This window comes from Xenopus tropicalis, chromosome 8 (assembly GCF_000004195.4).
Source record: "Xenopus tropicalis strain Nigerian chromosome 8, UCB_Xtro_10.0, whole genome shotgun sequence".
Taxonomy (NCBI): domain Eukaryota; kingdom Metazoa; phylum Chordata; class Amphibia; order Anura; family Pipidae; genus Xenopus; species Xenopus tropicalis.
This window is the reverse complement of record NC_030684.2, coordinates 105,313,623-105,341,474: the sequence shown is the minus strand read 5'-3', so window position 1 is coordinate 105,341,474 and position 27,852 is coordinate 105,313,623. Positions and strand designations below refer to the sequence as shown.

The following is a 27,852-nucleotide window of genomic DNA, read 5'->3' as shown; positions in this document are numbered from 1 at the left end:
TTTTGGTAGTAGAAGTCAATTATACAGGAAGGTTATTTGTGCCTTTGTATTTTAATTATCTGTTGTGCCAAACATGGAGTAGCTTTAATTTCCCCATTTGCTCTGTTTAGCATAGTAAATAGCAATAACAGATTATTCATGATTAAAACAATAGGCAAAAATTTATGTTCAGCACAAGCCTTATTCATTGAACGCATGTTGAACAAGCGGGTTTACTGCTCCTTTAAAAGCACTGAACCAAAGACGGGCCAAGCAGGCTGGGCACCCTAGGCAACCCGACCGGCCATTCTCCCCCCTCCCACTTTTCCCCTGTGTGAATGTGTGGCGCTGGCACGCGCATGTGCAGTGACTTCACAGACGGAGGGGGGAGCGCAGTAAAAAGCAACGCCAGGGGTATGTGATCCCAGACTAGGGGTAGGCAGAAGAGGTACCTTCAGACTTCTCAGGCTGTATGTATGTATCCTCCACACCCACTTTCCTTGTTTTAGCTCATTTTGCACAGAGCTTCTCTCAGCCACTGGTACTTAAATAAACCGAAACTGTAAGTTGGATCTCTGTGCACTTACAAAATAAAAATATATTGTGAGTGGGCGAGAAACACAAAGCCAGAGAAAGTGGTATATTTGGCCCTGGCAGTCTATAGTTTTAGTATTTCTATTATATATCATTCACAGGGATGAATATATTAGGGCTTTATAAATAAACGGAAATATACACACATACAGTATATATACACACATCTACTGTATATATATATCACATATATCTGTAACTGTATAGCCTTTATGAATATGCTGCCATTATAGATATGAAACCCTGCATGCCAAGAATAATTGTATTTCCATGGCAGATAGGTGCAGGCAGCTACTGACAACATAAAGGAGATGATTTTCGGTGATCAGTGATGTTTCACAGCATCCCTTGTGCCAACAGCAGGGAAGCCAGTCTCCCCCCCAGTAAAGTGAAGGTCTATGCGAGTTAAAGGCACAGCTGCAGCACGGCACTATGAAGAGGAGGGAACAGCATGAGGTCACTGGGTATCACATATTACAGCATGCTCCTGTGCCGAAGGTAAACATGAAAGGCTGCTGCTTTAAGGAAGCCACTGAATGTTAATGGAGTGTGTGTGAGAGACAGAACAGATACCTCCAGCTCTGATTTAATGCTGAGGAGGAGAGAAGGGGGTGTGCACACAACTGAGACATCAGAGAGGAAAAAGCCTTGTGCTTTCCCCCTTCACATCTTTCTTGCTTATTACCTTGCCTTTGCCTGAAGTTCCCTTCATCTCTGCAGTGAGTGGCAGGCTGCAATCTACTTTGCCCATGTGCCATTTCTGTTTGTGCAGATAAGGTGACCCCTCATAGCTCCCATGGAGGGGCTGTGGGATAGGCAGGGGGGGCTTCTGCCTTCACCCTCCCTTCTCTCTCCATGGGGGTGGGGGTCAGGAAGGGGGTGATACAGGGAAGGTGATACAGGGAAGGCAATGGGTGTGAGGAACCTGTTCCAGCTGTGGGGTTGATGGGGTGCAGACTGCAGCATTGGCTGGAAGCTCCCTGTACCAAGTGATGCTGACTGTTTCTTGTAGAGCAGAGGATCTGACACACACACCAGCAACGGGGTGACTGGGAGGCATAGCATGGCCAAGGATGTCTGCTGAGGGGGAACCTGCTGAGGCAGTGGCAGAGACCCCTGCAAACAGCCCAGGTGAAGAGGCAGCAGCAGCAGCAGCTACAACTGATGTGGATGTGAGAGAAGAGGTGAGCAATCAAGGTCATGAGCACTTTCCTATCCAGCATGTCACATCATAACACAAAGTCTGAGAACTCCTCGCTCACACACACACAGCCAGCTACAGTGTGCTTATTAGTTTTATATATAATGTATGCAGCACCATTTATGCTGTACTACACACTGTTGTATCATTTCTGTATCACTGAATGACATGTGTGGCACAGGCAGAGTGGATGCAACTGTAGTGCCCAGGCATGTGTAGGGAATTGTACCGCATCTCTGTTACACTCTATTGCACTCTATGCTTTCCAAAATATATCCTGGGTACTGTAAATATGAATAATGTGGCTGCTGTCAGTGCTGTTGGGTAAGGGGTTAAGTGACTGCTGCCCAGAAGCTGCAGTGCTGTGCTTGTTGCTGCCCGGTTGATGAGAGATACTAAACGCCAATGTGTTGCTGCAAGATAAGGAATCACCCAGGGAACCGAGGCAACCGCTCATTCCCCATAGAGTCTCCCAGTGTAGCACAGAGGTGGATTCAAGGGGCCCCTCCTCTCTCAGGTTTCCGTGTTTGCCTGCAGGACAGACACCACTGTGCCAAACGCATTGCTGCTGCAGAAAGCCGCCAAGCCAGGCACCAGTGTACACACTGCGGCTTCTTATTAGCACTTGCACATTGCTGTATGTACAGGAGCTCCCTAGCAACCCTTTTCTTCTAGCCCTTGCTCTGCCTAAGCACATCTAGCAATGAGCAGTGGATAGTGTACTAAAGGTATTTCTTACCTACAAGACTGACACTGTATAATCAGGTATATTCAGCCTGTCACCTTCTAGGTGCTGTCAATTTCCAGCCCTAAGCAGTTAAGGAATGATTGGAGTTGTAGTTTAACATCTTGAAGCACACAGGTTAGTGTCAGCTGCTAACATTATCTAACAATTTTCCACTATTAGTGAACAGTTAGTTCACTAATAGTGAACAGTTAGTTCACCTTAAAGTTTACTTTTAGTGTGGTGTAGATCATGGTATTCTAAGACAGTTTACAATTAGTCTTCACTTTTTGGTTTTTGGATTTTTTTTAAATATAATTGTTATTATTTGCACTTACCTGGCTTCAAATGTACACTGTGCCTGGTTGCTAGGGCTTACTTACTTTAGCAATCAAGCATTGGTTCAAAAACAGACTGGAAGATGACTAGAAGAGTGTCTAAAAGAGAAAGAGAAGACATATGAAATGCATATAACAGTTAAACTGAAGCTGCACAGTCAAGCTGTTTTTGGTTGCTGGGGTCAGAGACCCTGACAACCAGAAAGCATTTTCAGTTAAAGGCTGTAAAGAGGCAGACAATGAAGGCTTATAATTCAAAAATTATAAGTGATGAAGACCAATTAAAAAGTCACAAAGAACAGTTCCATCAATAGCATTTTAAAGCTGAACTTAACCTTTCATTTTTTATACACATGACTAAAGATCCTCCAAATAATTGGGCTCATTATTAGTCTTACCTAGAATAATGTAATCCAGGCAATTTGTCGGTATTAAACATCAAAAATAACAGAGGGCATGCCTGCATATTTGAACATACAAATGACTGGGAGTTTCCATTCTTGCCTTGGCAGATATATTCTACATAGATTTCAATAATTTAGAAGCATCTATTTTAATCACGGAGGAGCTAATTTATTTAGAGTGCCTAAATGAGAGGCAAGTAGTATGACAACTCCCATTACAATTCAAATAAAAAAACATATGTTTACACAGTAGGATGCCATACACACTATATTGGCACCATGAAATAGAAGAGTTTTACTGATATTTAGGCATGATGATACCATTGGTTTCCTGGTGTCCCCTTCCCCACACAAACACACTTGGGTGACTATATCTTAGCCCTAAAGAAAATGCTATACTATCAGGGAAACCCACATTAAAAGGAACCACCATTATGTAAGATATGGGAGAATTGACATAAAGGCAGGGAATTCTCTGTTGTACAGTAAAGGGGAAAGCAGCAGGAATCCCCTTACTTGCTTGTAATTCATTCATTATAGATATCATCTTTCTTTCATTTATATAAAGTTCTTTAGAAATTACACGAGGGACTGTATAAAGAGAAGAGATTTATAGTACTGGTGGTAATATTAACTGATACTAAACTGAGGATGTTAAATATACTGTATGTATGTATATATATATACACTGTATGTATATATATAAATATATATATATATATATATATACTGTATGTATATATATATATATATATATATATATATATATATATATATATAGCATCATTATAGCTTGTTTTTCCCTATAATTTCCCAGCATTAGATTTAAGCATAACTTCCATTATTTCAATGGCTGTATAAAATATGCATTAATATATATCTACCTAACCTTCATGAACTCCAAAGCAAAGCACTGGAAATGTAGAGATGGAAAGGATCAATTTAGAAGTCCAGTAGGACAAATCCCCTTATTGACAGCAGACAGGTCAATATAAAATTGGAGTAACAATGATCATATTTTCGTACTTGCAGTACATGTATGTTAGGGAGATGATTCCCACCAATATATTTGTGTTGAATGGACACGTGGACAGAATATGGTGCATGGGCAGATAAGGATGTGTGCTTCTGCAGCTCCTTTTCTCTCTAGGGCAAAAACACATGGCGCGATTAGTCGCTGCTACTTTCAATGAATCTAGTCGTGGCGACTAATCGTGCCGACTTTTCGCCATAGAGAATAATTCTGTCGCTGCGACAAATCGTGCGTGCATTTCCTTTGCGCAGATTAGACGCCGCTACTTTTTAAAAAGTTATAGTGCCCCGTGTGTCTTCGTACTTATGCTGTTCCGATCGCTCAGGTTGTTGGCCTGAACAAACAGAATAGTAGAATATTGTATCCATCCATTTGACTCACAGTCAAATTAGTTGGATTATGAAGAGTTTTGGCCCTTGTATGGTCACCTTGTTCTCTAGGGAAGTGGCAGCTCTGTTTGTCAACAGAAAATCCTCTACTGAAATATGTAAGAAGTTTTCTCATGATATACTGTACTGTATATATATGCATTTGCTACAATTGTCACCTGGTTAGCTAGATTAACTATTATCCTTTCCCTATATACAGGAAAGGATGGTGAAATTCTGTTTTGGGTGGCTACCTATAGGAGAAGTTATCATAATATATTTAGATTTATTTTTAGCATGGTGGCTACCAATCAGCAGTTCCCAGTAACAGAAAGTATAATACTATATTTATATGCGATAGAATATTTATATGTGGTGGCTATTGTCACCAAACCTACATGGCCCTCACACCAGTTTCCTCAGGAGCCATTTAATCTGCCTATATGTTCTTGGATTAAGGTAGGAAACCCATGCAAGAACAGAAAAGATATACACTGCATGCAGGATAGTGTCATGGTTAGAACTGAACCTAGGCCTGGAGTGCTCTAAAGCAACAGTGTTAACTACTTCACCATTGTGTTGCCAGGTCACTCTATGTGGCAGTGATATGCTACCTGTTGTTCCAGCTGGTGATGAACTAAGCTAATAATTAGTCCAAGGTGTTTGAATTTCAGGATTTTATCCCAAACAAATTAATTTACAAATATGTTGTTGAATAAAGTTAGGCTTCTGTTTAGCAAAATGTTCTACAATTTGTCTTAGAGGGTGAAAAAACGTCTTAAATTGTGAGGTGTCATCACATGGTCACCTTTTTTGGGCAGTGCCCTTTTCAAGACTATCTCATGTATCTCATTTCTGTGCAGCTTCTTGGGTTGTGTAGCATGATACATTATGCCCCATCTAACAGAAAAATGTCTAGTGTCAGAATGCCCATCATATTATTTTTTAAATTAAGGGCTGTTCTACTCATCTCCTGTCTGTGGACCCCTGCAGGCAGTAATGTTCGACAGTCAGCATACTTTCCCTCTTCTAGCGAAAAGAATTGAAGCATTGGTCAGTGGGCTTTTTCTTTACCACTTCCTAGCCACAAGCCTTGATGCACCTCACTGAAGCTGACCTATTGATCCCACTTTGGGTGCTCGTCTGTAACAGATTGCTTTGCTAGGAGTACTGTACTGGGCAGTATTTGTAATGAGGAATACAAAGCTTTGCAGTATGTAGAGTGCATCCCCTTGCAAATCATTACTCAGCAACACATCCATCTTCATTAGGATCACCCCCGCAGCATGCAGTAGTGGGCATCCGAAAATATTAGAACTTTAAGGGAATAGCAGCATCTTCTTCCACTGCCAATGAGCCTCACATTCCGGATATTCAGGGATTTAACCTTGCAGTATACCCGTTAACAGTCAGTTTATGCCTCTGCAATTCTAGCGAGGCTTCTTCTGAAACATTAAAATCCTTTCTTGACCTTTTCCATGGACCCCCTTACTTCTGTTCAACTGATATGAGATAACTATTGATTTTTCTAACATCCCCCCCTTCCATCTATCTGGTAGATTTCAGGCATTAACATTCTTTCTACTGCGAATATAAGACTGTGTTAGTGGCTGAAACCTCCCAAGTACCTGGAAAAGGCAAACATTAAAAAATCAATAGTAGTGTGAAGGAGAGGGATGTACAACACTGCTTACTAGTGAAAATGTATATATTAATGTAAGAGGACAATGTTTTTGAAAATACATTTTGAAAAGCAAATGCTTATAGTTATAATGGCAAGACTCTTCAGGAGTAACTGACAGTTGCTGATATACTGACGGGTCTAGCAGACTGGGTGGGCAATGTTACACAGAGCAGTTGTCCTCCAAATACTCTGGAGAGTGGAATAAAGCCAAGGGAGCCAACTGTGGCTTCCATACCAAATGCCTAGGCAGAAGGTGTTGACTTGGCCATGTGTGAACAGTGAATAGGATGGGACTATAAAGAACAAAGCTGGCATCAAAGAGACAGTAAATATGTAAATGCTTTACACACACATGGTAAATGAAAAGCAATCTTCACATGTTTATTTATAATGTGAAATAGGGGTGCATTCCAGATTCAATAATAAAATGTAGAACTCATTATTAATTTATTTCTATTTTGACAGATCCAACATTTTGCATTTACATATTCATTTTTTTCAAGCAGATCAAAAAAGACTCTGAAATGCTGAGGAATTGTGAAAGGTAATTTTAAAGGAAAACTATACCCACAGAAGGAATACTTAACCAGCAGATAGTTTATATTATGTAAAATGACCTATTAAAGAATCTCTCCAAATGTTTGTATAGTAAACATTGCCCTTTTACATCTTTTCCCTTGAGCCACCATTTAGTGATGGGCTCTGTGCTCCCTCAGAGATCAGCTGACCAGAAATAATGCAGCTCTAACTGTAACAGGAAGAAGTGTGGGAGCAAAAGACAGACCCCTGTCCATTAATTGGCTGATGGGGCCTAGCATGTATGTGTGCCTTGGCTTGTTTGTGTGCACTGTGAATCCTATGATCCCAGGGGTCGGCCCTTAATTCTTAAAATGGCAATTTTCTATTAGGAGTACCCAACAGCACACACTACAAAAAAAGTATATTTTTATGAAAATGGTTTATTTAGATAAAACAGGGTTTTACATGTGAGCTTGTTTATGCAATATATTTTTATAGAGATCTACAATGTTTGGGGGTATAGTTTTTCTTTAACATGAGATTTCTGGAATACTCGTTTTAGAACATGCTATGTTGGAAGTAATGATGACTATCTGGAAAATGATTTCCCTCAAAAGGGACCATAATCCTTTCATCTAAATGTTTAAAACACAGGACCCCTAGACAGGTACCCCTCCCCAAATACACGATCCACCCCCATCCTCCATTGTGGGTAAAGCATTATTATTATTAAAATGTATTTATAAAGCCCCAACATATTCTGCAGCGCTGTACAAAAGCATGGTGGAGATGGTGGCCATTATGTCTGGCAAATGTGATTTTCATTCTTCCCCTTGGTAATTACTGACCAGGGGCATGTGCTCTGGATGCCAGTGCAGTTTTCCACAGACTGAGGTTCTCAGATTAGCCTAATTTATTGAGAGGGCTATTTTTTATGTGTCTTAATTCCATAAAAAGACTAGTACCACCTAGAACACTATGTTTATTCACCAGGAAGCTTTAGTTTACCTGAGTTAAAATAAAAGCCCTAGAAGCTCCCTCTGATAGCTACCATTTTAGCTTGGTCTTGGTAGCTTCCTGCTGCAGTTATAGCCACTGGAAGCTCAGATCACACATTCCTGAAGGAGGAAGTGAGTTCTTATGCATTCTTATGGGAGGGAGGAGACGAGAGAGGAGAGAACTGAGCAGACTCAAGCTCCAATCCTGAATAAGCTCTAAAAGAGAGGAAGTCTGATACCGAAGAACATGTTCCCGAAAAAGGAAACAAGAAACCCTGTGTTTCTTTTGATAGAGGACTCAGTGCAGCTTTTCTGTGAGTGCTTATGGCTGTTTTTACATAGACCTTTCTGATAAAGCTTACTTAGTTCTTACCTTTCCTTTTCCTTTAATTAGCTTTGCAGAATTTTAGTTCCGGAAAAAAAGAACTATAGAGAAAACATCCAGAATGTTTACTAGGGGTGTAGAGATGGTCAACAAGAGTCTGACAAGAGTACAGATTCATGTTCCACAAAGTTTTAAGAAATGAACATGCCTAAACTTTGTTTTGCACAATATTATTGGTATGTGTATAGCCATATAAAGTGGTATTGCAAACTAAGAAACTCACAATAGAACCTTTTGTTGTGGCTTTTAGAAACAATGTAAACATTTGCATGGGACTTCTACCCACACCTCCAGATCTCACCTGCTGGATGGTATTTGCAGGAGCACCTTCCTCGCTGCATCCAGCACAGTCTCTTTTTCAGGACAGAAACAGTCTCTGGAAGACAATGGATTAAGCCAAATTTGTGGGTTATTGGCATGATTTCCCATAATCGTGTAAGATGTGATATCTTCGGATAACAAAATACTGTACATATAGATGTGGTCATGTATTTATAGGACTGAGCACCTGCTCCTTACGTGAGGGCCAAATCTTGGTTCCTCCTCAGTGCTCCCTCCCTCTGAGCAGCCCTTTGCATCTAAACAGCCAATCAGAGCAATGCTCCTGTTCCTGGCCGGTGCCACCTGCAGCCAGACATATACAAAACAATTGCAGGAACCACAGGAAAGGAGCAAAGCACCTGCGCCACACAAGAGAAATCAAATCCTTGCTTTTGTTTTATAACTTGTAAGTGATCGTTCAAATCTAATTGCAGATTGATTGCTATCGGCAACATCACCGGTGATAATTGTCTCCAATTTTAATATATATGCCCTTAGCCTCTCTTTTTTGTCCAATATTTCTCATCTCACAGCAAGTTTATAGATATATGTTATCCTGCTGTGCTTCCATCAATATCAAACTATTGTGCTAAATGGCATTATAAAACAATTGACTAATACATGGATTCTGTTCAGTGAATAACTATTGTTGGGGCAGGGGTGCGACCGTACCCTATAAATACCAGTGTCCTATTTTTTGTATGTTAGACTGGGGGAAAGTTGGTCCTTTACCCTTGCACTGGCACATTTACAATTAGTAGAAATATTGTATGACAAGCTCCATGGGACAGACATAAATTTATTGAGTGCACTCTAAGCAGATTTAAAGCAACAGCCAATAAGTAGGCTATCTCCCTAATTATACAATGCCATTAAATCCATCATTGTACTGGCTCCTGCTCCTGCTGACTGAGGCAAGAATCACACCATGACTTATTACAGCCCCGGCCCCATTTAATACTCCTGAAAGCTGCCTGTGTTCCACCCTCATGCACTGCTCACAGTGGAGCCTCTATTGCATAGATTTGCCATGTTTCCTGCTGCAGGCTAAATTCCACACCGTTAATGAGATAGGCCCCTGTGCCCTGGTGCAATGCTGTTAAAAGGATTTCAATTAACATGGATGCAGGTATATTTTCTCAGTGGCAATTATGAAGAACTGATGGTTCATTGGAAAAATAATTGCATGTGTTAAGTGTGTCCTAAGGCAGGTGTGTCAGGCATTTCTCATTTCAGCCACCCTGCATTGCAATTCCCCAAACTATCAGGGTACGGGTGGTTGGTTGAGAATGCTGGGAGTTGTTTTTGAAAGCTTTGGGAGATTTTTAGATCCCAAGCCTAGCTTTGACCTTGACTAAAAACCACTGCATATATAAAACCACTGCATATATAATATTCTCATTTGTAGAGGATGGTAGCGTTTTGTTATGATACTGACCTTTCTTTCACCATAACTACGTGGGTGCTACCACCACAACGGGATAACTGTCTCTCTGTGTAATTAATAGGCTGCTGGCACAGCAGTAAGACTAGTAGCAATAACAGAGGCTTGTTTCCCACTGGCTACAATATGAAGCACTGCGAGCAGCAGCCCATAAGCCATGACTAATGCCAAAAACACAGATGGATATTTTGTAGGCAATCAGTAATTCTCAAAGAGCAAAAAAAAGCCATGGCTGTTAAATAGAATTATGCTGACCTATAATGAGCAGCATGTTTTTTTTCCTCAAGTAACAAGATATTCTTCCTTGCTCAGTTGGCCACTAGAGGGCATTGCTCTTGGAGGGAATTGCTCTTGCAATTTCATCCTTATAAAAGCAACCAATATGGCAGCTCTCTATTTATTAAAGTTAAATGCAAATATTCACCTGTGTTTAAATGAGCATGCATAGAGAAATCCCTAATAAATGTAATCCCTATTTTTATGCTTTTTTTGGTTCCAAATAAAGAAAGTTACTTCTTTATGTGATGCTATTTGTACATGCTGTGCTGGTGACTCTCTCTCAGGGTGGACCCTTGCAGTATAGGCAGAGAAAGGGTAATCCACTCTGACCTCACAGGTAGATCACAAATTACCAACCAGGCCTATTGATAGATTTAATCAAGCTCTCCATAACCACATAAGGGTTGATTCACGTTAAAACAAGCCCTATTTATAGCATGCTTTAAAAATGTTATCGCGTCCAATTTTTAAGTCGCAAAGACTATTTTCGTGCGGTATTCGACGCAATGCACGCTAATTAGTGCAGCACGCTACTTGTCGCGCGCGCTAATTAACGCACGTGCGCACACACCATATTAGCCATGCACACCATTACGTTCGTGAAACTACTTTTTTTGAAAATGACCATTTCCCTGCAAACTGGAGGCTGCATCACTCTAGGGCCAACACAGACTTGAATAAATCACACTGCAAAGTCCATATTGTGTTGCCAAAAGCTCAATAACTGTACTTTTCTATAATTACCGCCTGCCCCAAGTAGGTGTTAATTTTCGCACAGACTAATGTGACATTTAGAGCGTCTAAGTGTTTGTGAATCATGCATTAGTATTATTTCTGTGCGAGAATTAACGCAATGCGGTAAAATTATGCATGCGGTTGCGTGCTATTTAACGCACGCAATATGCGACTTTACGCATGCAATAATACTTTAGCGAATCGCGCGTTTTTTTCGTGATATGCATTATCGCACTTTAGTGAATCAACCCTATAGCTTTTAACACGTAAATATTTTGGATACCTCTGTATTTTATTAGCATAGAGAGAATTGGAGAATACTTGAAGATGGTACAGTATAACTGGAAGTTACTTGCAAGTTTAATTGTATTGCTTAGGCGGGATTCTAATTACCAGTGCATAGTACTCACTCAAAGCCAACAGAAAGCAAGCAAGTTGCAGGTAAAACTTAGTCTCTGTAAAAAAAAATGTATAATAAAGCGGTAGAATTGTTATGAATCAGATGAAAGTGAGTGTAGGACTGGCCAGACATATTTGGACATCTTGAATATATTGCAAAATATAGACAAACAATACCTATTTTTTAGTAGCTTAATGCACAAAATATTTTAATCTTCTCTATATATTGATAATAGGTAAGTGCAGAGGACCTCTTGTCTGTCTGCATGAATTGTGGTCACAGCCTCATTGCAACCCCATCTCATGGTTTAAAATTTAGTGGTGAGTACAACTTGCCCTTTTTTGCAGGTCTTAACTGGGATTCAATATAGACCCCACCAGCCCACTAAATAGTGACTGCCTAAGGCATCTTACAGCAGCCCCTCCTGGTCTGCTTTTTTGTGCAATCCCTGAATACTAGGATCCCCATGTTGAATCTCTGTGGGATGTCTCTTTATCTCGAAAGGTGGCCATACATGTTCAGATTTTAGTTTTCTTCTGTCGAACGTTCAGATATTGGTCATACATTTAAATGCAATGATTTGTAACATTCAAAAAATTATAGAATAACATTCAAGAAATTGTAGGATGAAGCCCTTAAAATACAAATTGGAGTATGTTCTGAACATGAAATAGTTGGCAGACACCAATCGTACGAAAGTGACTTCCATTGTAGGTCCCCCAAGGATATCGCACGATACACAATACATGCACAGATTTTTTTGTTAGCCGACCGAAAGATTCTAATCCAATTGACTAAATGACCAAACACTATGGTTGAAAATTGGGATGATAATTCGGAGCCCACACACAGTCCAAAAATCACACAAAACTAGGTTTTATAAGATTTTATCGGTATGTGTATGGCCGGCTTAAGTCTATATATCTCATTCCCTACTCTCCTAGTGACACCCAGGATACTAATCCTTCTGGTCTTCTCACTGGAACTTCAGGTGGTCTCTACAGTCACTGTGACCATTGGTCACAGGAAAGATTGTTTTTACCCTTTACTAATGTTCGTAGCTGAATTGTCAGATATTCAGGTAGAAACAAGAGAATTCTACATGCCTTTGCTCACGCCTAATCAGTCAATCCCTCCCGATCGACATGATGACTGATATCCACAGCCTCTGTTGACATCAGCTGCCTTGTCGTCCCCCCATACACACACTGAATATCGTACAAAGCTAAGTTATGGTGTATGTATAGAATGTCTATAACATGGTCTGTCCTATTGAGGATTACCGCCACTTCAAACTCTTAAGCACCACCCACCCCTTCGGCAAATGGATTTAAAAAAGACTATGTAAACCTGTATACCCTCACCAGTTACAGAACTGCCAGATAATAATGGAAAGGGAATCTGCTCCCCATCCCAATTTTACACAGACTCAGCTCTAGTTTGGATTAACCCTACTGGTACACAAAATATTTTAGTCTTAGGTTATATCAGTAACACTATTGATTATTTCCAGAGATAAGCTATTACACTTTAAGCAATTATGTTTGCATTTAGATATGTGCTCATGTTAATAGTAAAATAGCATTTCCTAAGCCTCCAGTTATTTGTTTGTTTTGCTGAAGGGAAGATAATGAATATTGAGTCTATTATCAGTCATTGAATACCATAAAGATCAGACTATCATTCATTTTCATTACTGCTGTATTTATTTAATGGTAACAGCTAAATGGACTTGCCTTACATTATTCACATAGACTGTGTAGCCAACTCAGCTATGTTGCTTATTGCAAGATTGCAGTTTTTATTTATTTGAATGCATGCAGTGCTTGTATTTCTGTCACCAAAGACTGTAGGGCGGTCACTTATTAATGGAGTGCAACAAAAAAAAAAATCACATTTGCAAATTTTTTACCCAGAATGCATCAATATTTCCAATAAATGTTATTGCATTGCAGCAATCAGGCTCGAAAGTTTGTACCAGTTACCTGTGAGCAGAATGAGATGAACAGGCAAGTCTTCCTAGGGGAATTTCTAGGGGAATTAACCCACTCAGCACCACTGTACATGACGAGTAAGATATGAACCTAGGGGATATATATCTGCCTTCAAACTCGTCTTCAATGAACAGTTCAAATACCAAAGCTGTAAAGTTTTGCATCTATTAGTAAATTGCACACAAATATGTACAATAAGGTAGGGGGCAGCATGGAAATTCACTTACACTGCCTTAAAAAGCATGTGGTACATTAGGTATAAGATCAGTTTCTTATACAGAGCTGTCAACCAACCCAATGTCATGAGGGAGATAATAATCCAGTCCTGTTTTTTATAGGCCTGAATTCATCTTCGCATTAAATGATAACATGAAATTAGGTCTAAAAAGGCCATGAGTGGGATCATTATCTCCCTCATGACATGGGGTTGGTTGACAGCTCTCAAAACTGATCCTATGCCTACTGTACCACATGCTTTTTAAGGCATGAATTCCCATGCTGCCCCCACTTACTGATTGGTCAAGATATGTGTAAAGTAGAGGGTTCCCTTGAGCTGAAATGTACAGTTGGCCAATAGGTGCACCACACTAGTACTGGCGAGCTGAAGCTGAACTGAAGAAGCTACTTGGATGAGAAGTGAAATGTCTTTAGTGATTACTCAACAAGTCCAGTTGCTTTTGATTTACTTCTACTAGATATCTAATCCTTGTAGTTCCATCCTATTCCTGAACAGTTCCTCTGTTAATCTCAATGCCATTTCACACCATCTGCCACTGAGCTGATGAGCTAAAGGGCATTTGCATGTTATGAAAGAAACCTTAACTAAGAAATAATTTAATACTTTTATTTGAATATTAATATATGACATATCAAAGAAGATTATTATATATATATATATATATATATATATATATATATATATATATATATATCTCAATTTTATGTATTCAATTTTTAAATCTTTTTTCACTTAGCCACCATTTTGTGCTGAGATGTTCTACGTGCTTGCTCAGAGATCACCTGGCAGGAGTGAGGTTCTAACCGTAACAGGAAGAAAAGTGGGAGTTAACAAGTTTTTAGTGATTCATTGGCTGATGTATGCCACCCTTTGATTGCCTCTAATTATTAAACGAGTTTAGGACATAACTCACAGTATTAGGTGATATGAGGTATCTGTTAAAACTTCACTTTTTTCAACCATTAAAACCAAACCCACGTAACATATCACTTTAAAAATAACGACCCAACTAGACTTCTCCTTTGCGAGAGGGACCATGCCCTTACAAACATGAAATGGCTTGTGGGTTGCAGTGTATTTAATTCATTCAGCCTTTAGGATAGCTGCAATGACATCAATAATTACCCAATGAATTCACCCAGCCTTAGAGCATTGGGATTGGTGAACCCAATCCAATTATGCCAGCCTTTCCTACATGGTTCCCTGCCACGTCCCACACACAAGTGTAAAAATGAAAATGATGTTTCGGCCATGCATTCTCCTAGCAACTAGAGTCAAATTCAGATTTATGGAGATGGATTTTAAAAACACGTGCCCTACTTATGGATCACTTTGCTGCATAGATATATTTGGCAGTTATGTCACTTGCAAACAGAAACCCATTTAATGAACTGTTTTGACCATTCATTTTCTTATTTGACTTTTCTTCTGTCTTCCTATAGCAACGACCAGAGAAACAGTCACTAAGTGCCTCTATGTGCCGGGAGTCCCACTGGAAATGCCTTCTTCTCTCCATCCTCATGTTTGTTTGTCTTGGTGCAGTGACCTGGTGTCAGGTAACAAGTGTGACCAAGCTCAGCTTTGATAGCTCCCTTAAGGGCAGATCCATGATCTACCATGGAAGTCCTTGCTCAGATGGCTATGTCTACATCCCACTGGCATTCCTCGCCATGCTTTATGTGGTCTATTTAGTAGAGTGCTGGCACTGCCATGCCAAGAGTGAGCTCCAGAATAAGGCAGATATTAGCAGTGTTCACGATCAGATCCAACGCATGCGTCAAGCTACACCATGCATATGGTGGAAAGCCATCAGCTACCACTTTGTCAGACGCACAAGACAAGTTACTCGCTACCGTCATGGTGATGCCTATACCACCACTCAGGTCTACCATGAGCGTGTTAATACTCATGTTGCCGAGGCAGAGTTTGAATACTCTCATTGTGGCATAAAAGATATCTCAAAGGACTTATTAGACTTGGAACGCCATCCTGCCACCAAACTAAAATTCACAAAGTGCTTCAGTTTTGCCAATGTGGAGTCAGAAAATTCATATCTTACCCAGCGTGCCCGATTCTTTACAGAAATAGAAGGGCTGGATGATTACATGGAGGCAAGGGAAGGAATGCAGCTAAAAAATGTGGATTTCAAAGAATTAGTGGTTGCTTATGTGGATCTAGAAAAGCAGCCATGGTATGTGTCTCATTATGCTTTCTGGGTAGCTGCACTGTTCATGCTGTCTTGGCCACTGAGGGTTTTTATTGAATATCGGACAGCTCATGTTCACTACCATATTGAGAAACTGTTGGGATTGGAATACACAGCATCTTCTACTGGAGATGAGCCCATATACCGATTCAGAATGCCTAGAGTGAGTACTTTGGACAGCACAGAACTAGAATGGCATATATGTACCAACCAACAACTGATCCCAAGTTATTCAGAAGCAGTTTTGATGGACCTTACAGACGCATCATTATGTAATGGCTACTCCTCTTGTGGTTACCGAGGTGTTCTTCGAGCCTGTGAAGGCTGCAACAGAGCATCCAGCAGTTCTTCAATCTTCTCCCGCCATGCTATACACAGCTGTAGTGGAGGTCCATCTCACCTTTCCCTAAGCACCAGCCGTTTTTCTCTCTGCCAGCTGCATGGTTCCCACAGGACAGGGCTTTGGAGGAGCCGCAGCAGCAGCCTGGCAGACCGTGGGTGCCAAGATGAACGTTGCTGCTCTTACTCTAGTCAGCTCGCCCTCAATGAAAACCCACCAACATACCATGATGCCCGTTTTTTCCCTGTACTAATAGTACATAGACAGGAAGGGTGCCAAACCAGGAACTTCTGCCTTCATCGCTCCTCTTGCATGGAGACATCTTTATGATAGGCTTTTGTAAGGTCAAGTGGTACAGTCATTCTTAGCAACACTAACTTGAACTGTAGTAGTGCAATAGAACAATTTCTTACAATCTGCTTATTACACATATAGCTTAATTAATGACCATTATACATGAAGTTACATACCTTAGTATTCTGAGATGTGGCAGTGTTACAGCAATATACACCTCTGTGCTATAACATACTGTGGTCTCTGGACCAGGAATAAAGTAGCTTTGACAATAAAAGATCCACAAATCTGCTACTCCTACTATACAAATCTGCCCTCAAAACGGCAGATCCTGCTGCTGTTGATTATTTTATACAAAACTTGGTTAACCTTGAACAAAAATAGTTTTCATTTGTGCTGATGCTGATTTGTACATATGCAAATCCCATTTATCAGAACCATATGTACATGGACCCATACACACCAGAGATACAGCAAACACAATTAAAATGTACACAGACAAGCAGATATTAGAACATAATCAAACTGTATTTAATGGGACTTTCAATACCACCAAGGTTCATTTAACCTAGTCTGTCATATCTGCTTTCATATAGAATGCCATCTTTCCAGGCTTTTTTGTGTGGAGCAGGAGAATTGATCCTTGTTTGTCATATGTGAATGTGTGAATGGTTCAGCAAGACAGACACCCTTTGTAGGAGAAACATTAAATAATATGTGCTTTTATCTGGTACATGACTCAAGCACATGATAGCATCCAAACTTAGCTCAATATGCATAGACCTATATTCACTCTTTCAAAAACACTCTAAAAATTGTTGAGGGTGGATGCAAAACTCCCCCCACCAGATTTCCATTTCTGCCCTGGTGGGAATTCCTTCTAAACTCCAGTTGGATTGCTCTGGGGATTTTTTTACTGATTGTTTCATTCCAATTTGGTTTTGAAACAAGCTTGAGAGTGCCAAATTGACTTTTTTCAGTTTGGGTATGTTCATGAGCACCCTGGGTATCAAGATAAACTGACCTCTTAGAAGGTAAATATGAAGATGATTGTGGATGTTCCTATAGTCAAAGGACCCAAGGAGCACATTAGTCAGCCGCAATAGATTGCTGCTGGTGCTTGTGACTAACTGCTCTGAAATGCCTTAGAAACTGGTAACCACCGGTATCAATAGGAATCACTGGTGGAAAGGCTGATGCGTCGATTCGGCTTTCCAAAGTCGTGCAAAGTTGCCTGCAGGAGGAAACTTCTTGTGACTTCAAAAAGCCAAAGCGATATGTCAGCCTTTCCACCAGCAACTCCTATTGCTGTTGGTAGAAAGGCGTTTTGGAGTGGTTAGTCGCCCATGGTAGCTATCGGGGCAACTAATTCGCTTTGTGGGTCCTTAACCTAAGGAATGTTTGAACTTGATGGACGTATGTCTTTTTTCAACCCAACTTACTATGTTACTATGTAGCCCCAGTCATAATTGCATGAAGATGACCTTTCAGGCAATTTCATGCGATTGCAAAGGTAATCAGTTTTACCAGTGGGGATTCCCATTAAAGGGGTAGTTTACCTTTAAAAGTAACATTTAGTATGATGTAGACATTGATATTTGCAAATGGTCTTCATATTTTAATTTTTACGCTTTTTCAGTTATTTTGTTTTTTGGTCAGCAGCTCTTCAGTTTGGTATTTAAGCAGTTATCTAGTTGCTAGGGTGCAGTTTACCCTAGCATCAAAGCAATGATTTAAACAAGAGTTGGGAATACAAATCGAAAAGGTTCTTAAAAGAAAGATAAGTAATAAATAGCGACATTAACAATAAAATCGTAGCCTCACAGAGCAATCGTCTTTTGGCTGCTGGGGTCAGTGAGCCCAATTTGAAAGCTGAAAAAGAGGCAGAAGAGTAAGGTAAATATTTCAAAAACTATACCAAATAAATCATAAAAACCAATTGCAAAGTTGCTAGGAATGGGACATTATAGTACATACTAAAAGTTTACTTAAAGGTGAACTACCCCTTTAAGCCAGGTGCAAGCACTGAGATACAGTCTTTCTTCTGAGCAGTCATTCCAACAGTACCTGCCTGGAGAAAGTGAATACATTTGTATGAGAGTGCATTTGGAATGACGACTTGCAAGGAAAACTGTGTATACAGTAAGCACACATACTGGCACTGAGAAATGACATTTAGTATCTGTTGAAATGAGAATACGGAAATTCTCGACGTGGTACTACATGCGATTCTGCTGGCACAACTGGACTAAACTTGCAGCATGTAATTGGCACATCCCGTCTGCCTGCAACAGAAGTTAATGGAGGAGATTATGAAAAGGCCCAAATGGGATTACTTTGGTCATGGCTATAATGTACAAGGACAATCTCACACCTCAGTTCATAACATGACAATCCAGTAGGTAAAATCCCATAAACACCGGTGCTAGTCAATAACTTTGTTACAACAACACAACCTCTCTTTGTTACAACGCCACAGCGATATCTATTTGTGATCATCTCTATCAGCTTTCCATTGAGTCTGTATCTTATTTTGGATTTCCTTACTTAATAATTTAAAGGATCTTAGTGTATATAGTGACAAATAGTGCTCTTATTTTAATATATCTTGGTCTAGCACTGGAAGTGCTATGAATTATACCCAGAATTTACCGAGATAGAGTATAACTACATCTCCTAAGCATTTTGAGGGCAAATTATTTTCTCTGGCTTTCCTTAAGGGCAGTGACACAAGTGGAGATTAGTTACCCATGATAACTCTTTGTTACAGCGGACGACTAATCTCCTTGATATGCCATCTCGCTGGCAAAAATGGAAATCGCAGGTGGGATGGCATATGTGTGGCTTTGGTTTCCCAAAGTCGCTCGAAGTTGCCTCTCAAGGAAATTTTGGGCGACTTTGGGGAATGCCATCACACCAGCGATTTACATTCTTGCCAGTGGGATGGCATTGCTGGGAGATTAGTCGCCCACTGTAACGAAGATTTATCTTGGGTGACTATTCTCCATGTGTGTCATTGCCCTAAAGTGTAAATGTGTAAAGTCTATTTTACTGGGGGGTGCAAAAATGTTTGGCTCCCCCCAGTAAATAGATCGTAGTTTGTCCTAGGATTGGGGCTCCTGTTTGGGGAAAACTGCACCAGCCCATGCAAAAGCTACTTAAGTGCTGCTCCAGCATCTACTGGTGATCATTATCTCTTTGGCGCTTGGCGTTCTGTACACACACAGTGGTGTAGATCACACATTTTTACTCGACTGCACAAGTGCAAACAGGAATAGTCGCAATGGACACCTGGGATGGCAAGTAAAATGCTGGCACAGATCTGATACAGTTTTTTTTCACAGACCGATGCAGTTTTCTCCAAACAGGAGCACTGACCTGGGGAAAAAACATAGAGATCTATTTTACTGGGGAGTGGCTATGGATTGGTTCTAGCCTAGAAAATTAGTAGATACAAAAAAGAAAAATCAGTTACAACAGCCCACACAGCCCAGTGAAAGGGCCCAAAAGGGGAACTTCATCTTCCAAACCAAAATTTGTTAAAAAGCCCCACAAAACACAGAAACCCCTACTAAACTGTAATCTGTTCCATCAGACAGTATGAAAAATACCATTTTTATATACTGAGATCCAGCTGCAAAACAGTTCTACTTTTTCTGCATTATATAAAATTCTGGCAGGGGAGGAGGGACTAAAACATTGATTTTACAAATTATAACGACTTCACAGCTTACAGACAGCATGCAGGAACTACATAACCTACAATGCATTGCTCTGTGGTGTCCCTTTCCTTACTGACATCACAGGCGCAGGGGATTGTGGGATTTTAAGGATGCACGCTGAAGGCAGGCTGAGGACAGTCAACGACTGTTACATTTTTTTTAAGTCTCAATGTAGTCAGCCAGATGAGCCGGAGAACAGGGGGCCAGGCTTAGGTAACTGTTTGAAACCATATTATAAATCATGTAGAGGCTGCATATTTTTTAACTGATGTATATTGCAAAGTTGCTTGAAATCATGTTTGCTTTTCAAAAAGCTTAAGTTGCGTTTGGGTGGAGTTCCCCTTTAAATAGCAGCTAATATGCTGTCCGTTTCATGCATTGTCTGTAGAAGCCAGATCAGTAACCGTAGTGGTTATAAATACATGGTGCTACAGCTGTTGTCATCTAAAGAGAATTTTCAGTGTTTCCAGTATGGCAGCTTTCATTTACACTAAAAAGGAAAACATAATGAAAAGGGAATGAATGTTGGGTTTACATTATATGTTATATGTGGGAGGCTTGCAGAATTTATTGTATAAATGAGACATTTTCTTTTTCCTTTCTTGGCAAATTAATATATACTTAATATAGTATAAAGCTCACTAGCCAACTAGAAGCTGCTATTTTCTTCTGCTCTGTTAGTGATACACTGGCTCCAGTGATGTTAGTTGCTTGTTCTAATAATATCAGCATCACATCACAAAGGGTTATATCATTAGCACCAAAAGAATGGTAACACGTGGTTGTGCTACTAACTGATCCCCTGTGCTCTCCTGGAAACCCGCACTAGCAGTAACGCTTAGTAACACTCTCCTGCAGAAGAACATTGGGAATATGATGTGAATTGGCTGCAGGAGAGATTTTAGTTACACAATATTGTCTTGGGATTTCTGGAGATTTCCAAGGTACAGTACACTTTCATTTGAAGAGGAATTTAAGTGTAATTATGGCACAGGCGTAGAAGTGGAAGCTATAGTGAAAAACTAGAGGCTATTGGAACCCTGCTGTAGAGTTGTTGTCATCCCCTGAAACTATGACCCAAAAGATTCTGCATTTTTCCTGTTATGAAGTGAACAATTTTATTTTTGTATTTACATGATTCCATTGCGGTGCAACCCCTGCACTTCCTGCACTTCTTCTCCTAGGGTGCTGCAATAATGTTTTTCACCAATGCAGTTATAACAGCGCTGTCATTGGTCAAGAAATTGTTTTCATGACATTATTGTTCAAAGACAATCCATCCCAAATGAATGGTCTGTGTATATATTAACCTATGCGTTTAAATATCAAACATTTTAAAGAAATTATTCTAAATTTAACTTGCAAAAAGGATATATTTCCAATTTAACTGGTGAAACTACATCAAACCCGTGACCCCTCAGCTGTTAAGGACTACATGTCCCAACAGCTGGATGACCACAAATTTAAAATCCTCAAGAACCATGATCAAGATCAGAAATAATGAACCTGAGGACTCTGAGAGCTGGGCAGCAAGGTGGCTCAGTGGGTAGCACTTCTGCAATGCAGTGCTGGGGTCCTTAGCTTGATTTCAGCTTGGGCACTATCTGCAAGGAGTTTGAATGTTCAGCCAGTGTCTGTGTTGGTCCAGTTGCCTTCCAAAACATAAAGACTGTATGAATAGGTTAACTGACTCCTGATAAAATGGCCCACAGTGTGTGTGCAAATGTGATAGGGATCTTGGAGTGTAAGGTCCACTAAGGCAGGGACTGCTTTGTATAATCATTAAAAAAAATCTGCAGCAATATGTAATACATAAATCCCAGAGAGCCTTATATAAGCTTTTGCCACTATAAATACTTTTAAAACAATGTTTGTTATCACTACTCAGAGAAATACTGTACCTTTCAGCTTCCAGTGAATGTAGGGTTCCATAAAGAACTTCTTGGCATGTTTGACTGAATGTGATCTATGTTCTCCAGTAATATCTCATGGCTTTGACTGTTGCAACATAAAATATACATTTTTTCTAACCACTTGTGTCCTATGTTATTTAAAAGTACAGCAAAAACCAATGCATTTATTCTAACATTTCTTTCTTCTACCATTCTCATGCTTTTTTATACATAATGTATATTGTATTGTCCTACCCAACACAAGTCTCCTTGTTTCTGAGACAGCTTGGGTGGAGCTTTGTGTATTTAACAGCTAGCAGATCTGCTGTTAGAGACCAGATAAACACGCTACAAACAAAACAAAGACTGGCACAAAAGGAATGTTTTTATAATGATTAAATGGCAGTGAATAGTATATGCTAATGAATGCACATGTTTGCTATATTATATACTATCTCTATGGGACGACATTTATACAGTTGTCTAAGGGCTCTGGCAAACGGAGAGATTAGTCGCCCGCGACAAAACTCCCTGTTCGCGGGCGACTAATCTCCCCGAGTTGCCTTCACCTGCCATCCCACTGGCGAAAATGTAAGTCGCCGGTGGGATGGCACACGCGGCGGCGCAATTTCGTGCAAATCGCTGAAAAAGCCTCGCGAGGCAACTTTGGCGATTTGCGCAAAATCGCGCCGCCGCGTGTGCCATCCCACCGGTGACTTTTTCGCCGGTGGGATGGCAGGTGAAGGCAACTCGGGGAGATTAGTCGCCCGCGAACAGGGAGTTTTGTCGCGGGCGACTAATCTCCCCGTGTGCCAGAGCCCTAACAGTAAGGCTTGATGCTAAATGAGTGGTACTATAGCCTAGCAACTACCTGGCCATACACAGGCAGATCTCAGCTGCCGATTCGGGTCCTTCAGACTGATTTGGCAGCTTATCTGCCATGTATGGGTACCCCCGACAGGCCTACCTGACCAATATCTGGCCTAAAATTGGCCAGATGTCAATTGGGGAGGTTCAATTTTCCTGTCGAAATGCATCAGCTCGTTGATTGTCTGACAGCCCATATACCCGCCATTTTAATTTGATCGTTTGGCCATGGGGCCAGAAAATACCAGGGTATCATCTCCGTCACTGCCCTTAATATGAAAACTCCATAGAGATTTACGTTTCTTTATCTTGTCCAAGACATTTTTGTATATATTTGTAGTCTACTGTAATAGTCCATTTTTATAAAGTTCAGTTGCATTCATAAACTTCACTAAGATGTTTTTTGGATTTATAAGCCTTTTATATTATATGTCTCTTTAGTAGGGTCTTTAATTGCAAGCTTCTGAGCAGAACCCTGGCTGCCTTGTTCCTTCCCAAGTGTATAGCAATGTGGAATATGTTGTCATTCTCTTACATTACAGAACACTGTAGATAAAGACAAGCCAGGCATTTTGAATTGTCCTTGTTCTTAGAACCAGTGGTACAGTCTTGTTCCACTGGGTTGGTGAAGTTCCCTGGTGTCACAATAACCTTACATCATAGAGTATTTTTAGTTGAAATGACAATCCATGGCCAGTATCCATGGCCAGTTAATGAAAAAGTTGCTATTTTTCCATTAAAATAAATGGCAGCTTCAAGCAGGTCTTTAAAATGTGCAATCCACAAATAAAATTCACAATGCAATTAAAGTTTAAGAATAGTAAAAGAAGTGATTACGTTGTGTGTAGCATATTCTCATATTCATTCTAAAGAGCACATTTTTGTCCACAGAAGTTGTGTCTCATAAGCTATATATAGCAAGATAAGAGAAACCTTTAAAACATCTGTAATTTCCTATTACTGTACTGGGTGGGTATTTTTTTAATACCACTTTTCTGTTGAGACCAAAGCTGTATTTATCTCCCCAGTGCATCTATACACGTTATTTTCCTAACCCTATGTGTGTTCATATAAGGTTTTTTATTGTTTTGTTTGCAGTAGTATATTGCAGATATACACAACCCAACATCAGTGTTTCTCTGACCAAATTACATTTTTCTTAGTATTTGAAATTGGTTCAGTTCACCTGGGTTAATAGCTTTCCTTCCAATACATCCTGGGTCTCATGTTACCATAATTGTTTTCAGCTCACCCCTTGGCCATTGATTCCTAGCTGTCGTCAGCCTTATCTTTACAGCACATAAAGAGCAACCTGCAGTGTATCACCTGAATTTATCTCCAATAAAATTCGGAAATTCAGCACTTGCAAGAGGGATATCAGGACATTTCTGTTTTGTTACTTAACAATTATTTTCAAATAAGGTACCGGTAATAATGCAATTCATATCAAGAGAGCTGCAAGAAACAGTCATCCCAGGGGTACTCAAGTCTCCAACTAGAGTGGCTCTAGAGATGCAGAATGAGAAAACTGAGTAAACGGGCTAAGAATGAGAAAGTAGAAGAGAATATGTAATGGAACAGTAGAAGAGAACAGAATGGGAACGCATTTTCCTTCTGAGCAAAATTAAAGGAAGAATGTGGGTTACAATCGGACTCACCACACTCAGAGTGTCCATCACAAATATGTTGGGTGTAATTGGTATCCAAACAACAAAAAAGTTTTATGAAACAGACATAGCAAGGCTATGCCAAGATAATTCAGTATCAATAACTACATAAACGCTTCTACCGTTATTTCTCACTTCTGGCTGCTCAACTACCTAGTCCTCTCTATCTAATGTTCCTAGAGAAACTCAGCTGTGGATCTAGTCTTGCACTAGTCAGTCATCATTTATGAAATCCCTAGGCATCTAGAAGTGACTTGCCCCCAGGCTCTGGACACATATCCACCCTAAAAGCTGAGGGGGCTCCAAAAGACAAATATAAAGCACTCCCTTTTCTTATATACTCCCTGGAACTGGCACATTAACCTGTGTCATTAGACACTACCAAATACTATATACATCATTAGTTGGGGCACTGTAAGAAAATAAGCTCTCTCACTACCCCAGAGAAACACATTCACCTGGGGGGAGGTTCCTCCTTACTTCTAGGGCAGTGCTGTCCAACTGGCGGCCCGCGGGCCGCATGCGGCCCGCGACCCCCCTCTGTGTGGCCCCCCACCTGTCTGGCTGCTTTGATGGCTTACTCTTGTGTAAACTTTAAATGGTATCAGTACTGAGATTAACTGCCCCCCTGCATGGTTCTCACCTCAGATTCAGGCTGTAATCAGGCTGTATTGTTTAAATATGTAATCCCCTGTGGTGTTCACACCTTTTAATCTCTGCATTGTTCACCCCCTGCAGTGTTCACACCTCAGGCTCAGGCTGTAATCACCCCCATTGTTCCCCTGTTCACACCTCAGGAGCAGTAGAAACCCACAAATAATCCCTGCACACTACAAAAAGAACATATACTGAGGTGGTACTGCAATTAAAAAGTTTTTTAATATATAGTTATTGTGCAGACTGTAGGAGCAGTGCCAGCATTGTGTCACTATAGGCTGCCAGTGTGTGCCATACACACAGGCAGCATAGGGCAAGCAGAGTATGGACACACAGGCAGGGTAGGGAAGGCAGAGTATGGCACACACAGGCAGGGTAGGGCAGGCAGAGTATTGCACACACAGGCCAAGTATGGCACAAACCAGCCAAGAATGGCACACACAGTGAAAGTATGGCACGCAGGCAGGGTAGGGCAGGCAGAGTATGGCACACACAGGCAGGGTAGGGAAGGCAGAGTATGGCACACACACAGGCAGGGTAGGGCAGGCAGAGTATGGGAGGTTTTTGCTGTACTACAACCATTAATATGGGTATGGTCATGTGATAACATGGGTGTGGTTTCAAGTGGGTGCGGTTTCAAAAAGGGGAGTGGTCAAAACTGGCTTCCATTATCGGCCCTCCACCACGTAGGTCGGTGAAATTCCGGCCCTGGGTACAACAGAAGTTGGACAGCACTGTTCTAGGGGAACCATTCTGTCAGGATACCCACTTTTTTACCAAAGTTATACACTGCCTGTCCAACATCTCATTCGAAAATGAAGGGTATTAATAGAAAATTGGTTCTTTTTTGCAATAACAGCCCAGCCACTACTCTTGATGGAAGGCTTTCTAGTAGATGTTAGAACATCGTTGGTGGGCATTACTTGCATTCAGCCACAAGAGCATTAGTGGGCTTGGACAGTGATGTTGGATCACAGGTGTCAATTCATGCCAACAATGTTAAGCTGGGTTGAGGTCAGGTTCTATTCAGGCCAGTCAGCAGCACTGTAACTATAGAGGAAGCAGACCGTGTGGTTGGGGGGGGGGGGTGGTCCAAATCTGCTTCCCCATATACTATACATGCATGTGATGCAGGTGATCTGTGATTTTGCTTGTGTTGGGGTTGACCTGCAATTTTCAGTCACCTGCAGGAGGACCCACAAATTTATGCCATTGCCAGTCAGATTCTTCCACTCACATACCAGAAAACTAACACAGACCTCACCTTGTACTGAAAGGACCGTACCCAGTTTTTTCCCCACAAGGCAGTCAGTAGTATTACAACACTGCATCCAACACTTGGCATAGGATGAAGATATTGTGTACAACTGTTAACCCATAATAAACAATTGAAAAGTCATTGTGCTATAGAAGGTGTGTCTGGTGGTCATAGAGTTTTTTTTATCAATATATATATATTATATCAATATATATAGCTAAAACAAAACCAGAACAGAAATTAAGATTAAGTTGAGAAAAATTATGGGACTTGACTGACAGGAAGATGCTCAAGACTATAGTAAGTAGAACTTCAGTTGTATAAGGTTGATAGAAACTAGATCATAAGCCAAAGAATATGCCCTCCCAATCACAGTGTTATGGCTAAAGTCTAGACAGCTATTAGGGCTCTGGCACACGGGGAGATTAGTCGCCCGCGGCAAAACTCCCTGTTCGCGGGCGACTAATCTGTGGGTAGTGCTTTATTTGTATTTATTAACATATCATTGCTTCTTTGTTAGAATGCAGTGTTGTGGACAGAAAGTGTTCCATGCAATCTCTTATTTTAGGGAGATGCCATTAAGCATATCTTGGAGAGATTATTTGCTTTAAGGGCATGTACTGAAGGGGTTCCCTGATTATGAAAGAAGGCATTAGGGATATTGAACCTGCGATCTCCAACTACAACAGAAAAACGCAAGGTATACCTAGTAGCAATTCTTACACAATATAAAATATAATTATGTTCTTAACTACCTCCAGGAGCAAATGCTCCCACTACCTTACCTTAGGACTATTTATACTAAGACCATATTGGTTCACCCATTAGCTGTACACTTACAATTGCCTTTATTTAGTCAGTGCTTGAATACTGAATTTAAGAAACTTAATAGCAGTTATTAACACTATCCTGTAGAAAAGGAGCCATCACATCATTCCCAAACACCATCCTGTGTGATTCTTATGGCCTGCATCCAGAGTTACCATGGGTGTGCATTAGTAATTGCAGTATGATAGCGCCACAGCATGCTTGCAGGACATTAATCTGCCTGTCGGGTACCAAACTCTGCTTGTGGAAGTCAACTAGTTGGTTTCCTGCCTATTTTGTGGATGGCACCTCTGAGGGATTTATTGATCTGTCACAGTACTTCAGTTATTACAGTGTGTAATTACCATAACAGCCTGCGTTCCTGCAGCCCCTCACCTATTTATCAAACAGCCACAGGCGCTGTGACAAATAGTGTTGCATGGTAAACACAGTTTTGCCTTCAAAAGTGTATTATAGTAATAAATGTTGTGTGCCCTATGGCTC

General features: G+C 40.6%; 1 protein-coding gene across 1 annotated transcript; it reads left to right on the top strand.

Moving 5' to 3' along the window:
• Positions 1 to 1,616: 1,616 nt before the first annotated feature.
• Positions 1,617 to 22,231, top strand: tmem151b (transmembrane protein 151B). The gene is given in 2 exon segments (NM_001097299.1): positions 1,617 to 1,757; positions 15,081 to 22,231. Coding segments are annotated over 2 exon segments (1,545 nt in total). The 5' UTR covers positions 1,617 to 1,646; the 3' UTR covers positions 16,515 to 22,231.
• Positions 22,232 to 27,852: the final 5,621 nt, after the last annotated feature.